A 16453-nucleotide genomic window follows, 5' to 3' on the forward strand; every position below is an offset into this window, starting at 1 on the left:
TTTTTTTTAAGAGAGAGAGAGAGAGAGAGAGAGAGAGAGAGAGACATACACTGTACAAGCATTCATGAACACTGTCTGACATTACTTTTTCAGCGCATATGTTGTACATGCATGTGTGAGATAAACTTATACCTCTTTATCATTGTGGAATATAATCAAACAAGTTGGATGAGATAAACTCTTGACATTCTTGCTAAATGACTGACTCTCATTTTACCTTACATTCACAGGAGATCATAGATGACATTGAACGCTAAAGGAGTTACGAACACAACACTGGTTACAGGCGGAAGGGAACACTTCTAAAAAAAACAAACCCACAAGTTTGTTACAAAGCTGAGTGTTTGCGCGAGAGAAGACTGACCAAGATTCTTCCAATGTGAGGTGCTACTTGAGCCGTACACAAGTGAGGAAGAGGAGAGAGGTAAGTTAGGAGAACCTGAAGAGAGCCAAAAAAAAGGAAAAAAGAAAAAAGAAAAGGAATAGATCTCTGTCGATTTACTAATGTTTTAACACACCCTGCAAGAGTGAAGAAGATTGTCAGTGCATGAAAGACAGGATTAATGTGTAGCTGTAGTTATTACTCATTTCACAAATGAGATAACTACAAAAATAAATTCAAGATAACTTCGTCGGTTGAGAATGACAAGGGCGTTAAGTGACCACAAAACCCGTAGTGTTCGAGAAGACTTAAACCCCTTCTCATTCTCAACAGACAACTTCATGACAATATGGATATGTTTTAGGACATCTATATTAATTTATGAAAATTTGACATATTCTTTATGAACTTGTTGTCTCTTTTGTAACTTAGAGACACCATGGAGTCCTATGATGACTATGGTCACATTGACGTCTTCAACAACCTGTCCAATCCGGAGCATGCCCTCCAGTCTGTTGATGCCGTCTTGCTGTCGCACGCGCAGAACATCTTCATGTACGAGCAAGACTGTGGTGCCCCCAGCAGCAAGCATGATTTGGTAGCATCCAGTCCGTCGGACAACATCTTCGAGTTTCCCAACCCTGAGGAGATGGCACAGCTGGGTTGCAGTCCACTCATCGACAACTGTTGGCCGGAGACCCCGCTCCTGGCGGGATCGCTGGATGGGTCCCTGAATGACAGTGGAGTCTGCTTCAGCTGGGAACTCACCGCTGACGAGGAGGAGGCCCTGTGTAAGAGCTCCACAGGTGGCTCCTTTGGCTCAGCTCCCACCCTGGCAGAGCTCAACCTGAAGGATTCTCAGTCAACAGATGCAGGGATGAGTCTGAAGAGAAAAGGGGATAGTGTCCAGGAAACTCCTTTGAGTCCGCCCATCAGTAAGGTTCTCAGTGGCCAACAGGAGATGTCCCTGTCACCGCAGAGTTGGAAACGGGTCAAGACTGAGGTTGCGGAGATGGCCAACGTGGAATCCACAAAATCATTGGCAAGGCTAAGTAGTCAAAGACATGATGCACCCAAGAAATCATCCAGAATCAGTAAGCCATCAAGACTCAGTCTGTCCAAATCCAACAGGACAAAAAGTGAAGCATCAAGAAACTCTGCCAAGGCAGAGAAACTGTCAAAACAGCCCATGGGCAAGATGAAGCCATCCAAGATTGACTTCACAGAACTGCTCCTGAAGAGCTACAACAGCAGGAGAAATGACTCGATTCCGTCCCCCACCAAGGAAATGACGCGGAGTGAATTCATCGCCAGAACTCCCAATCCCTTCGGAAATAGACGATTCCTTGGCATCAATGCGTTACTAAAATCAGGGAAGCGACCCCACCACCACCACACAACACTGCCAAAGGTTGTTTCTTCCCACAAGCCACGTGGAAGAATGGTCCAGCAGAAAAGTAGGACCAGGACTAAGGTGAGACCTGTGAGGCCACAGGCTGTTAAGAAGAAGACCCCCAGACATGTGTTTTCTTTGGATGGAGGCGATGATTCCAGTCAGGATAGACTGTGGAAGGACTTGCAAGAATTCATGTACAACACACAGACCAAGAACAGCAAGAAAGATACCCCCAACAGGACCATCTTGTCTGATCCCGATGTGAAGTCTGAGTCGGTAAGTCTATAGACTGTGGTCTTCGGCCATTGGTAACAGTTTGTAAACATCAATGTTTCCTGGTAGTTAGTTTGCACGAGTTGCAAGCATGTTGATATTGAAAAGGGACTGGAATGGCCTAAATGGCCTGAAATAAAAGCAAAAGTAACAATCCAATTTGAATCTTGGTCACCCGATTAGGCCACCAAAAGATAAATTTGGTGGCCCGACACCATTTTTAGTGGTCCTCTTCCACCCTGCCACTGCGAATGTCGAGCCCTGCATAATAATGCTGATATCTGTTTACTTATTTACCTTCCTCTGATGCATATCTTGAAACCCTCAAATCATGCTAGTTTCTTCCCCCTGTGATAAGCATTCTTTTTAAAAAATACAAATCAATGATGACTGGCAAGATTCCATTCTTGTGTGTGCATCAGTGTATGTGTTCCCTAGTCATTTTTCCCAACTGAAAATATATAATTTTTACATATTATTTTTTCAGACATTTTTTGAGTATTTTTTTAAAACTGTATATTTTTGATATTTTTTTGAAAAATACTCTAAAAATAGCATGTCTTATTCATTTTTTCAAAAAATACCCAGAAAATAGCTTATTTTGGGGGTATTTTTTCAAGTCTTCAGATAAGACAAATATTTTTTCTGTATTTTTTCATCTTCACTATGAATGTTCTTGTCAGTTTGTAAAAATACTCTAAAAATTGGATATTCTTGAGTATGTATTTTTGTCAAATTTGAAGTACGATTGATATTTTTTCAGTATTTTTTTAGCTCAATTATTAACAAACAAATTAATAAACAAAGCACTAAAACATGTTTAAACTTGAAAATGGATCCTTGTGGTAAAAGTGAATTCAGTTGGTACAAATTATAGTCAGTTGACATTTCAACTAGGAAACTATTATGTAGACCAGGTATGTATGTAATTTGTCCAATTGTTTGTTTGTCTGTGCTGTTGAAAGAGATCCTGTAATTCCACACGTTACGTTCAGTTGACTTTCCTGATGTACCAATAAAGTACCGGTAGTTTCTCTTTTAGTGCACACCGATATGTCATGGCTGATGTATGCTGGCAGAGAGTAAAATGTCTGCCTAATCAATTATGATGGATGTTGGAGTCATTGATAGGCAAATTTAGGTGACAGCTGTACAAACCTATAGGTGTAATTTCTCCTGTCCTATTGCTTCAGCTATAGTTGTGTTTTTTTCCTTTCTTTTTAACCCATTGAGGACAAGTCCCAAGTATACTTGTGCAGGGGTCTGTGGGAAATGCTTGTTGTAGTAAAATCAGTCTGTCCTCAATGGGTTAACAGCTGTGTCATTCACATAATCATTGACAGCTAATGTATGCCAATTGTGTTAAATACTGTCTAGATGTTTTGCAATGTGTTCGTGCACAAGAATATTTCCAACATAAATATGCTATGATAAACCGTATACTTGTAGGGTACTTTCCTCTCCTGTACGTGAAATCAGTTACAATGTACTCTGGTTTGGTTACCATGTAGGGCAAGCCTATTGCAAATCACAGCCATATGTTAAGAGGAATGATATGTAAACCTAACCTTTGTGAAGGTAGTATGTGTAACAACCTTTTTTTGGCATGTTTGGTAAACTTCATAATAGCCCCAGCTCTCCATGCTGACTTGATCGTAGAGGGATGTATGCAATGGTATATGATGCATGTGACCAAAATGCATGCATAGAATTCCTTGTGCATATGGTCACTGGAAAGAAAATAGACAAAACTAAAGAACTGTGAGAGATGTTATTTGGAAGTTACAGACATGATAACCATAGGCCTATACCACTGAGTATCAGTGTTGACAATCAATGAAATGCTGATCTCTTTGTTCCAAGCATTCAACCCTGCTTTATTGCATTCACGTATTGTCATTCTGAGTCAGCTTTTTTTATTTCTAATAGAAATCATAGTTGCCTGTTTGTCTAAAACTGCCCTTGTGAGACTGTTGTGTACCTCACAATTTGTGTGATACGTCAGAGATTTGAACATATGACATGCTACACGTATCTCCTCAATCATCGTCTTTTTGACAGAGTAAATCGTCGAGGACGAACGTGAGCAGTGATCCTGGCTTTGACTCCCACGACGAGGGGCTGGGTAGTGAGAATGAGGACCATGATGATTTTGCCAGCGATGAGGAAGACGACGACATCCCAGACGACATTAGCGATCTCTCGGACGACCACGGTAAGTCATGGCTGTGTCTTGAATTGAAGTGAGGTTTATTGTCTATGTCTGTAGATGAGCTTTCTTCATACATATTTCCCTCCAAGGATCCATGAATTAGTGTGAATTCATATAAGATTCATCAGCTGATGTTCTTGAGGAAATATTAATGCTAATTATGAATGAAGAATGCTTCCATTTAAATTGATAGTCACCATACAAGAAAAAAAAAAGAAAAGAAAAGAAAAGGTGGATGTCATGTTATCACTTTTGTGGATAGCCTGTTCATTCATGGCTATTTTATTAAAGTCTTGAGTATTAAGGTGTGATAGCTAGGTCACACGTGAATGTAATGCCGACAGCTCTACTAGATCATGCCCTGTGAAGACATGAATGCACAATTTTGTCAGAGTCATCTATATTGGATGGTTCTTGTGCATTGCAGGTCTGCCTTCGACCAGCACCAAGCCCAGAGACCCCTCCCGGTCCTTCCAGGGTTCGTCCCAATCGGGCAGGCGGCGCTTCAAGACGCGGCGCAGCGAGTACGACGACTTCACCCCCAACCCGCGCAAGCTCCTGCACATCGGCCACGAGCTGAACAAGCTGAATATCGCCATCAGCGAGTTGACTCCGGGCAGCGAGGCGTCCAACGACGAGAAGAACCAGACCAGGAGAGAGAAGAACAAGCTGGCGTCGAGGTATGATGGCTTGGGTTGCCAGAAACCAGTGAATTTGATATTCCATTTTCTGTGTCCATTAAATTTCATGGGACTCCCAACACAACTGGAAAATAAAAGAGGAGGCCAAACCCAAGCTAGTTTAGATGTAGCCTGGAAACAGAGATAGTGGAGTTGGTAGTCATGGAAACGGTGGGTGCTATGCATATCTCATGGTGTACGCTAATCCAATTAGATGATAATGCCAGCAGTATTGTGCACAACATAGAATACACTAGAAGGGATTGAGTTCTTGCTCATTTTGAGGAAGTAATACACTAACACTGCCATCATGTACAATGTAATATACATGTAGTTTCCATGATGTTACAGAGAAATTAAAACTCGTATATATATCGTCGCTGGGGCGACAAGACCTCGTATCTACAAAATGTCAAATGTTCAGGAGAGCCAAAAAACACGGCGGCCAAAGCACTGTGGCGAATGGGATAGCCTTTCCTTTAACATGCCGTGGTGGCGTCATTTTTGGAGTAAGACGGTTGGGATTTGGACAGGACATCAACAAAGCCATTATTTGACCATTAATCAAAAAAAGTCATTTTCACCAAAAATGCAGATACAAGGTCTTGTCGCCCCAGCGACGATATATATTTTTTTTTTTTTTTTTCAGGGGGGGGGGGGGGGGGGGGGGGGGGGGGGAGGTCAATTTGTAAAAGCAACAATAAAGACAGAATCAAAGCTGTACCAGAGATAAGTTGTGTTAGTTTTTGCTCAAGGCCATACATGATAATTAAACTTTGCAAATAAAGCTTAGTACCATTGTACATAGCAACGCATCAATGTAGCAGAAATTTTGTTTGTTGTCATTGGCGGTTTTCATGCAATACAATTGTTTGACAAGTTAAAGCATAATTTGTGTATGCCTCCTCCCCCCGTGTACCAGAGGCACATTGCTCTTTGTCAGTTAGCTTACTCACAAAACAAACAGAAACTAGTGTGAATAAAAGAATGCATGATTTCCTCATAGAAGTGATTCAAAACAAGAAACAAATTTTGTGTTACCTCAGTGTACCAGAAGACACACATATGCACTTAATCAAACAACCAGCACATTTTACCGTTTTGTCCGCACTTGATAACTGATGGGAAAGAACTGGCATAGATATGCAGGTGTACTAGGTGGTGCATGCAGAATGCAAATTCCTTGGAGTCATTCATATTAAGTGTAGCTATCTAATTCAGTCCACATACCTATCCACTATTTGCTGAAGTAGTTGAAGTTGTTGAAGCACTTTGAGTCTGTATAGAAAAGGTGCTTTATAGATATTGGTTATCATTATCATTATTTTCATGAGGTATTTGCTGATTAAATATTTGAAAACAAATCGGCATTGAAGAGGTATTCTTTGCCACTTGCTGTATATGGATCAAGTGTGGTAGACCAGAATGAATTGAATAGTGATCAAAGATTTACATATAAGTCAAATCGAGTGCAGGTGTGCAAGCAGGAACTATAAAAGTCTATTTACCTGGTAGGAACTAGTCTGTGTATGGAGGTCAGGATTGTTCAAAAGGGATGCCAGTTGAGTGTGTGTGTGTGTGTATGGGTGGGGGGGGGGGGGGGGTGGCGAGTAATGAAGCTCAGAGTTGTGCAGACGACATTATATGACAGGGTAAGAAGGACTGACAGTATGTCATGCTCTGATGCTGCCACACAAGGCCACCAGCAGTCCTGTCAAATACAAGAGCTCGTAGAGTGCATCGATGTGATCACTTTATACACTGATGTTTGTATCATCAGCACGTAATTGTCAACAGAAATGATTCATTTTGCTGCAGTGGCAGGGACTATATCAAAACATGATCAAGCTGTGAGATTTACAATAGCATGTATTGTTAAAATAGCATGTATAGTATTGACGACAGTGAAACCATGCATCCGAGATGAGCATTAATTATGCTTCTTCCATTGTGCTTATTAAAAGCATGACTAAAATGCAATGTCTCTGAATTCTGATCTATTCATTGTTCAGTGCAAATACAATTACAAAGCCGTAAGAGCATCATGAGGACGTATCAGTTGTGAAGATCACAGTAGGCCCTAATTAATATTGCAGGGTGGTCCACAACTTGAAATTTGAGCATGTTGCAAGCTTAGAATCTGAAAATATTGCAGAAATTGTATGTGCCCGGAGCACACATCACGAGCATGTAGTACACAATATTTCACAGCTTATTTCTCTTTGTGCTGCTTACATTCAATGATCTCTCTCACGTTTTGCTCACAAATTATCTAAGTACCAGGTAATTTGATGTTTCATAAGTTTTGCACAGGTTTTTCACATTTTGAATACATTTTATTTTGAGCTTGTTGCAAATTCTTGAGGATGTTGCCCAACATGCTGCTTGCTTTTGAGGATGTTGCACAAGATTTGAGGATGTTGCACAAAATTTAAGCATGTTGCAGCAACATGCTGAAACCCCTAGTGGACCACCCTGTATTGTATGATATATTTAACAAAACTTTATCCTTGCCTATGCAGCAATGATAAGCAAACATAATAATGATAATAGTAATAGTGGCTATTTGTATAGTGCACAGGTCCACCTCCTTACGTGTTCATGGTGCTTTACCCCCCCCCCCCCAAAAAAAAAAAAAAAAAAAAAAAAAAATTAAAGAAAAAAAAATGCACAAATAACAGGAGTTGGGATATTGTGTGTGGGTGTATGTGGGTGTGTTTCTTCTTCAGCACTCCATCAATCCTATCTGCTTTGCAGCTTTGAAAATGTGGACTCTGTAGCAGAGTGTATGTATCAACCTGACTGAATTTGATGCTGATTTGTTGCGCGCAGAAACATGTAGACAAAATCGTAAGGTAGCTTGGTTTCATAAATGGAACTCTAGCACATGACTATCTGTGCTGAGAGGGGCTAGTGTGCAAATTAGCCTCATGTTAGTATTTATAAGCCTAAAATGTTGGGATTCCCACATCAGACTTGTAGCAACAAGATTTATAACTGTCATCATTTTGCCCTTTTCATATTTGTCTTTCCAGGGCTTGTCGGCTGAAGAAGAAAGCCCAGCACGAGGCCAACAAAGTCAAACTGTGGGGATTAGTCGAGGAAGCAAGTAAGATAATGCGGCTGATTTGCTGTTTACTCCCTCTCTCATTCCCATCTCGCTTTTCTCTCTTCAATTTGTGGCAAAACTGCCAACTTATCTGATCTCGTTGCGTTAGTGCCAGAGCCAACATAGACACTCGGCAGTTTATGCATTCGTTGTCGATGTCTGTGGCATTGATGGATACTTGGCGATTGAATGCATAGATCTTCCCGCTCTTCTACGTTCTGATAGGATATTTTCTGGCACATTTAGAAGTTTCAGAATTGTCTTGAAACAGACTTGCTCCTGTATGCTATGTCCAACAAATTAAATTTTTGACAATTATGGCTTCTGTGACATTTTGAAGGAGAACTTCCTTCGTCGAAACACTTTCCCACGATAATACATGTTTGCAGAAAAGCAGAAAAGAACAGCTGTTCATGATGAAATTGTTTTCTTGTATGTTGCAGCTTTAAAAGCAAGAAAACTTGAAAGAATTAAACTTGAAGGGAGACTAATCATCATTCTAATTCTTGTCATATGATGTCTAACATTATACAAAGAATGCTGGTCATGTATAATTTGTTCTCATATCCATCATTGGCCTTAATATAATCATTGTAGCTGGGAAAGATGAATCTTGACACTTGTCGAAACAAACTAAGAGGTTAGTAACCAGCCACAAATGCATGGGGCTTTTCTCATCAAAACAGGAAGTTATTACAAGTCACAAGTATGGCCATACCTTTGACCTTGGTACTACTGTATTTGCTGGCTTTGTTCTCCGCAGAGCAACTGAAGGTAGTCTTGAAAGCCATGCGGGAGGATATGGCTTCTCGGATCGACAAACCCAAAGTGCACTGGGATTACTGCCTTGGCGCAAAGCTGGATCACATGATCAAGACGTCACTTGGTAAGTCACCCATGCTCGACATTATTTGCAAGTTTATGCTTGCCCTTCTGTTATTCCTTAATCATATGCAAGTGTGTCTGCATTTATAGTTTCCTCTTAATTGTTCCTTTGGACACTCAATGTTAATTTAGGGTATACTGTACATATATTGCATGGCAAAAGGCAAAAAATGCAATCAAAACCCCCTCAAAAACACACAGAACAAAAAAACAAAAAAACAAAAACAAAACTCATATGTTTGTTTCTATTGAAACATGAATACATTTAGACCATAATTCAGTTGAGTAGTTACATACTATACTTGTGCAATGGGGTCAGAGATATGCAGTGAATGAGTGTCCTTGCTCAATGTTCCAAAACAGTTTGTTTAAATGCCTCTACCCCTAAGGGAGGTAGAGGCACTATTTTCCTAGTTGGATTCCTTTAATCTTTAACAATGAATTGGGAATGACTCCCGTCATTTTTACTGGTGTTGTTATGTTCATCTTTTTAGGTCACATGGTGGCTGGCCACACCTCAGAGTTTGTGAACTCTGTCTTGGAGAAGACAGCAAAGGGCATTCCGCTGTCCAGTCTGAAGCTTACCGGCATGAAGGCTTGAACCCTTGACTTGCCAGCCGCCGACAGACAAGTCCACTTACCACCGTCCACCAAAACCTTGGCGTTGTGCTGGTAATCCCAGAGCATAAATGAAGGGCTGTACAGAAGAGACGGCTATTGGATGCCCTGTGATCAAGTTCTGGTCACAGCGGCTCTCCATTGACCTTCGTACGCTTTCAAAGGATCATCGAAGGAGATGGTGCGAAACTTATTGTCCATTTGTCGCACATCTACGCCGAACTTTGTTTCTCTGTGGTTTCATTGCCTAATGGCATCTTTGTGTTGGTATTCATCTTCATTCAAGAAAAAAAAAAAGTTTAAAAAAATGAGAAATAGACTCCTGAAACTCTCTTTCTTGCATCGATCATGAGAATATGAACATTGTAGTAGCTGGTATGAGTTTGTGTTTCGAAAAGCTTCACTGTTGGCATTTAAAAAAATATCATAAGGATTGTTATTGCGGTTAGCCTTGATTTGTCCAGTTTACAATGTCTTATCTATTTATCAAAGTTTGGTTATGATTAAAACACAGTGACAGGAACACAAACAAAAAGTGGTTGACCTAGCTTGTGGACTCGTGAATGTGTGAGCCAATTATCACGCCCTTCTAGAGTACATTCGTTGTGTTTGCCCTGCCATGTGACTTTGTCATGTGATCTTGTCATGTGATCTGCCATGATATCTGACTAACAAATGACAAGGGCTCAGATCAGAGAGTCCGCACTCTTATAAGATCTCATAACCGTTTCCTGTTCGGCGGTGTCCGTGGCTAGCAGAGATGTGGGATGTCTCGTAGCGAGGAAAGTGAATTTGTCACGTTCAGTGCCACATGGGTCAGTTTTCATGTCACTTCCCAGCTACAGTTTCAGAGCATGTTGAATCTTTTTCCTGTTTGTGTATTTGCTGTTCTGGGAGATAGGAAATCCTTGTTAGTCCGTATAACATTGCATTAATTGCATTTAGTGCATTGCCCTTTTGATGTATCATTACCTTTTTCCTGTGTGGGTTCCGATATCTCAGTTTTCTCTTATGGGGAAGCGCTTCGTTATACCCCGAAATGATTGTTATATATATTATGACTTGTAATATTTGATTTGATGTATGGTAGTTACACATTTATACTGTACTGAATTGTAGCCCCCTTCTGTAATGACATAAAACATTACATATAACCAGTCCCGCGTTAGATAGAGAATCATTTACTAACCAGAAAGACATCTATTTAACAGTAGAGCAGAGCAAAAGGAAAAGAAGAAAAAAAAAATCTTGTATTTTTAATCTTGGTCCTTTTTTATGTATTGACATGTTGTACCATACACTTTCCCACAAGTGGCAAAAAAAAAAAGAAAGATTTTTGTCCACGCCCTTCTTTGGTAAAGAAGCTTTAAACATGATCGTAGTCTTAGAATCTTTACTGAATCAATATAAAGTTTGTTAAAGTGTGATAACAAATGAAAAGAGAAGTATTACCTCTAAAATAGTATGAGAGCTCTTGGGAATGGTGCCTGCCCCCAGGGACATTTTATTTCCCCCTAGTTGATACTGAAGAATCAAGTCCGTGCCTTATGTAGTTGAAGGATAGTGTAGTAGGGCTGACAGGTGTAGCTGGTTAAACTGTTTCACTCAGAAAGTACAGTGCAAGAAGGCCACTGTTGTGATGCTGTAGCTATGGCAACAGTGACCTTTGTATAGGAAGCTTCTGACTTCTTCCTTTTTTTGTTTGTTTGTTTGTTGTTTTTGAGGTCCCTAGATGTTGTGCCAAAATCTTGTGAAGCAGTTTGAATACATGATACCTTTTTGATTAGTTTTTTTTTTCATATATGTAGCATACGAGGGGTGACTGAAAAGTTTTGAGCCTTCAAGAGATGGTAAGAGGCAGAAGTACTTTATTGCTCTATTTTTCTACATAGTCCCCTTGTGAGTCCACACACTTCCTCCAGCGGTGACGTAGTGCCTCTATGCCGCTGCAGTAGAAGTTCTTTGGTTGGTCCTCCAGGTAGGAGTCAACAGAATCAATGACCTCCTCATCAGTGGTGAAGCGTTGTCCAGCCAAATCTTTTTTGAGGTTTGGAAAGAGGTGGAAGTCCGATGGGGCTAGATATGGTGAATACGGTGGGTGCGGAACTAGTTGGAACCCACAGTCATGAATGGTTGCCATTGCAACCGCTGATGAATGCGCTAGAGCATTGTCCTGGTGAAACAAGACCCCTTTTGTGATCATTTTGTCCATTTTTTATGAATCACCTGATACAGAAAGTTCAAGAACCTGTAAAATGGGGATAAAAATTGTTGCGACCAAGAAATTTGGTTGGTAGGATTAAGATATAATGAAGACTTTATGGACCAAATTTGGCCTTCATATCTTAATCCTTTCTATGTTAGGCTCAAAACTTTTCAGTCGCCCCTCGTATAGTACAGTTGAGGGCAAAAGTTTCATGAATATAACCTTTTGTTTTAGTACACACATACAGAAAATTAAAGATAGGTGCTACTGTGTGTAATCCTGTGGTAATCATGTACATGTATGTAAATAAGTTTGCAAATATTGGTGTATATACCTGTAAATACAGAGATGTCTATTTAGTGTTTATATCTTGTTGACGGTGAATATTCTACAGAATCTTTAGAAGAATCTGACTGAGATTGATATGACTTTGTGGAGATAGTTTGATTCAACTGAAGAGTTTTGTGAGTTTTTGTATTTATTGTTCCATTTGACTGCTATGCCTTTTTGTGATGAGATGTCCGTTATCATATCTTGCGTGCCTTTCTCCCAGTATTATGTTCTAGACCGAGTTGTGACGTAGACAGTGGCCAGTAGAAACCAAAGGGAAAAGCTTGTAATCTTAACCTATTTCTCTCACTCACAGCAGGCCACGTTGTCATCCTGTATTGCATGATCTTCCCTCTTCTATAACTTCAGTGAGATCTGCTGGTTAGTGTGCCCATGAAAAATGGAGAAACTGGAGACGGGAGCTTCAGTTTTGACAATCATTTTTGTGTCTCAATTTCTAGAAAGAGGGGCGTTGATGAATCAGATGAGTCTTAGTTAGAAGCCTTTATTCCACTTTTCTGGTGACTAATTTGTGAGAGATGATGTCAAAAGCACAAAAAGAGGTGTGCTGATCTTTAAAAGAGTATGTGATACCATTTAGAGATGATGTTGTCATATGAGCAGCACTGAAATGCATGTGATGTATGTTTCGGTGACATTTTTGAGGGGTGTTAATTTTCAAAGGGGGCATTGATTGAAAAAGAAGTGATGATTATATACAGCACATGATTTCGTACCTGTGAAAGAAAGTGGATGTGGGGGTGTATTCACTCTGTTCACAGATATTTTGTATGCCTGTTATTAAACCTTTAGAATAAGAGACCCTGAAGTTTGCATGAAGAATGCCCGAATAATGCATGATTGCTGTTCAAGCCGAACATGTGACACATTGTATGGCCTCTGATAGATTTCTTCCTGTAGAAATATTCCTACCCATGAGATGTTGATGTGATCTTTTGCATGATTCTTAACAGGAGCGATAGATTGATTAGAAGGGAGTGGAATATATTCCAGTCATCTGTATTTGTCCATGAATTTTCGACGGGTTATATGCATGATGTTGTATGATTTTATTTTATATCCTAAGAAGACGTAGCTTACTTTCTTCTTTACCTTACCACCTGATGTGTGTTACCCTCCCCAATCAATGTTATATTGAGTCGGATTCGGTGAGCCAGTCACAGACCCTCGGGAAAGGGAGGGGTGATAGTGGTTGGCGGCCATATTGCTTTAATAGACCGCGGTTCAGGAGGTTGACTGGCAGAAAGGAAATATTAACAGCACTTTATTGTATGTAAATACATTTAGTGTCTATATGCACATGCAAGATAAGAAGTTTGCTACGTGTTCACATGTACATGTACGTTCTACTATTGACAGACATCTTGCTCTATATTTTTTGTGTGTGTATTCAGTGTTGGAACACAGTTTAAAAAAAGTAAAGAAAAAAAAAGACAGAAAAAATGTGAACAATCATTTTGTTCTGCTGTGCGCAGTGATGTCAGGTAAATTATGCAGAATTCAGTACATTTCCATGTGTGAGAAACAGTGATGTGTTTGTAGTGTTGTTTCACTTGGTGTCTGATGAAGATTGTGTAACATTTGATATCTTGTTCAACAATTTTTTTTTTCTGTAATCCCCTGCCTTGCGGTTTAGACATGGTTTATTTTCGTTGCAGTGTTTTTGTTGTTCACATTTGATGCAATTGTTAAACAGGACTGTACAGATCATGTTTCTGTGTTTGAAAATCTCGCATGGATTAAACTTAATCAGGCTCAACTGAGAAGAGGAAGGAGTATTTGCAAAAGAAAGAGAGAAAAAAAGATTTAAAGAGCCTGTTAAAGCAGATTTATATCAAAGGTCATTGAGAGTTCAAGAGCCATCATAGCAACTATGACACACACACACAAAAAGAACCAAAACAAGCAGGCAGCCAATTTAGATAATGGCTCCAAATATTCTCAGTTTTTGTGCATGACGAGGTGTGTATTCCGCTAAGGACATTACATGTGATGCTATGGGTAGACAGGGTTATCATTCATATTCAAATGAGCGTAAACAGAGTGTGACAGTAAATGAATCAATATCAAAACCCATGTATTATAGTTTGTAAAACATAGCCCACAGAAATACTGAAGTGTCACTTTGAAATTCATCATTACCAGTAATCTGAAAGAGGATAAATGTCAGAATACGAGAAGAGTAAAAGTTTTACTAAAATCATCCCACAACAAAAATATGCAATATGAATAATCTTAGTCATAATACAATAGCATTGACAGCCATGTACATATTATATGGACGTATCTAATGGAAAGTCTAACAAATCTTATACAACATGTACAACATGGAAACTTGAAACTTTTTTTTTGTATTTGATGTGAAACTGATCATTAAAATCCCTCAAAGTGTATATCTACCATGCCAAACTGTATTCAGGCTTGGTTTGAAAAGAATCAAACAAATGACCATAATATGAATAAATGTGAATTCTTCTTTACAGTGATGCAAGTATCACATAAATTTACACACTTTCCATTCTAGAATGTGTCTAGTGGCAGGGAAGAGAATTTTAGCATATTTTACACAATATTTTGCAGGTTTAAATGACTTGTTAATTATTGTTATTATTATTATTTTCATTATGATAACAGTTCCATCAGGATGGGTAGGTAGAACTAAGCTTTAGTTGCAGTGCTAGAATTGTATGTGTGTGACTCTCATAACAAAGCCCTAATGTATGTATTAATAAAAACATCTTCAAACCGAAGTATACTCAGGTTATGATGGCTGTATAAAGCTACAAGAGGTGAATTATAAAAACTATAAATATGTCATGAAGAAATTATTATTATATATGTACATAATATATATTTCACTACATATTTCATGTTTCAAAATAGCTGGATACAAAAAAAAAAAAGAATAAACATTTAATTTGGCTGCACTGAAGCAATGAAAGAGTTCTGGCATCTTCTCTCTTTAATTTCTTTGATGTGTTTTATTTTTGTCCATATCATAGTTTCACTTTATTACCATACACAAATAAATAAATAAATAAATAAATAAATAAATATATATATATATATATATATATATATATATATATATATATATATATATATATATATATATATAATTGTTGTTGTTGTTGTTGTAAGTGTGCTTCTGTGTGTGTGTGGTAGTTCAGAGAGCTTGTCGCAGATGAATTTCCAGCTCGGGTGTTGCAGATTTCATACATTACCAGTTTGTTGTATCCTTGTGTGTGTGTGCTTGTGTATGTGTGTGGGTGCATAGGGATGTACAATGTATGTGTTCTTGTGATCACAGTGCATATATCAATGTTTAACAGTATATTTGCCTACCCTGTACTCTATTCTTTTAATTTATCCCTCTGTGACCGTTTCACCATAGTCCTTTATACGTTCCTTTTTTTTTCTTTCTTTGTTTTAAAGCTAGGAATCGTTGCAAAACTTTAGTCTTGACATTCAGACTTTCAATGAATTTGCCCTCCATTGTGTCTCTGCCATTAGACCAAAAAAAAAAAAAAGAAAAAAAAAAGACAGTTGTAAGACAGACTGATTTTGTGTGCAGTAATCAGAATGGACCACACAGGGACTGAAATATACAATATGATTGCTGCCATAGTCCAGGTGTGGCTACTCTAAGTTGAACATTTCTGTCAAGTTCAGGTCTAAAATGAAAGACTAATTAGCATTGCTCATTTTGCATTTGACATTCCTGGTGTGAAGTAATTGAACCAAGAGAGCTGGTAGGCCTATTGATGTGAAGGTGACCTTGTGATAGTAAGCCTGGTAGTGTATACAACTGAACTATTGAAGTATTTTAAATAGAGAGTAAAGTAAAGTACCCTCATATTGATATTTTTCCTTTTTTTTTTTTTTTTTTTTTTTGGGGGGGGGGGGGGGGGGGGGGACTTTACTCTAAAGTGAAAATGGAACCGGACTGCACAGAACCCAAACTGCATCCTTTACATATTTTTGTCAGTCAAATTTGGTGTGAGGTGGGTCTCGATCTTGATCTCCTCTGATTATATAGGCTATCAACAATGCAATAGAAATAGCTGAATTTTGTTTGGAAAAATGATGGGACTTGATGAATCTGAAGCTGTATTTACACCCGATATAGCTGCATGTAGAAATACATACAGACAGATGACAATACAAATACATTGTAACTCACATCTTGTCCACATCTTTTACTGACAATATCTCTAAAAATGCAACACCCATTGCGTAAAACTTGATGTGGCACTAGGGAACGTAACACTCTTATACACACACAATTAAGGCCTTTTATGGCTTGGATCATTACTTCACAAACATGAATACTCCTTGATC

At 38.9% G+C, this 16453-nt stretch overlaps 1 protein-coding gene across 1 annotated transcript; it reads left to right on the forward strand.

Moving 5' to 3' along the window:
* The first annotated feature begins 234 nt into the window (after positions 1-234).
* Positions 235-11346, forward strand: LOC139707963 (uncharacterized). Its single transcript, XM_071619954.1, has 7 exons — positions 235-424; positions 815-2054; positions 4113-4266; positions 4691-4943; positions 7979-8052; positions 8816-8938; positions 9432-11346. Exons 2-7 carry the CDS (start codon positions 822-824, stop codon positions 9536-9538), a joined length of 1944 nt encoding a protein of 647 aa, XP_071476055.1. The 5' UTR covers positions 235-424; positions 815-821; the 3' UTR covers positions 9539-11346.
* Positions 11347-16453: the final 5107 nt, after the last annotated feature.

This window comes from Diadema antillarum, unplaced genomic scaffold (genome assembly GCF_040938485.1).
Source record: "Diadema antillarum isolate AM-2024a unplaced genomic scaffold, OU_Dant_1.0 seq00001291_RagTag, whole genome shotgun sequence".
In the NCBI taxonomy this organism is placed as follows: Eukaryota; Metazoa; Echinodermata; class Echinoidea; order Diadematoida; family Diadematidae; genus Diadema; species Diadema antillarum.

Excerpts from the sequence above, each read along its gene's own strand:
- LOC139707963 (XM_071619954.1), top strand. The coding sequence starts at position 822 with ATGGAGTCCTATGATGACTATGGTCACATTGACGTCTTCAACAACCTG. Across the intron at positions 2,055-4,112 it reads CCGATGTGAAGTCTGAGTCG|AGTAAATCGTCGAGGACGAA; the intron begins GTAAGTCTATAG and ends TCTTTTTGACAG. Across the intron at positions 8,939-9,431 it reads CATGATCAAGACGTCACTTG|GTCACATGGTGGCTGGCCAC; the intron begins GTAAGTCACCCA and ends TCATCTTTTTAG.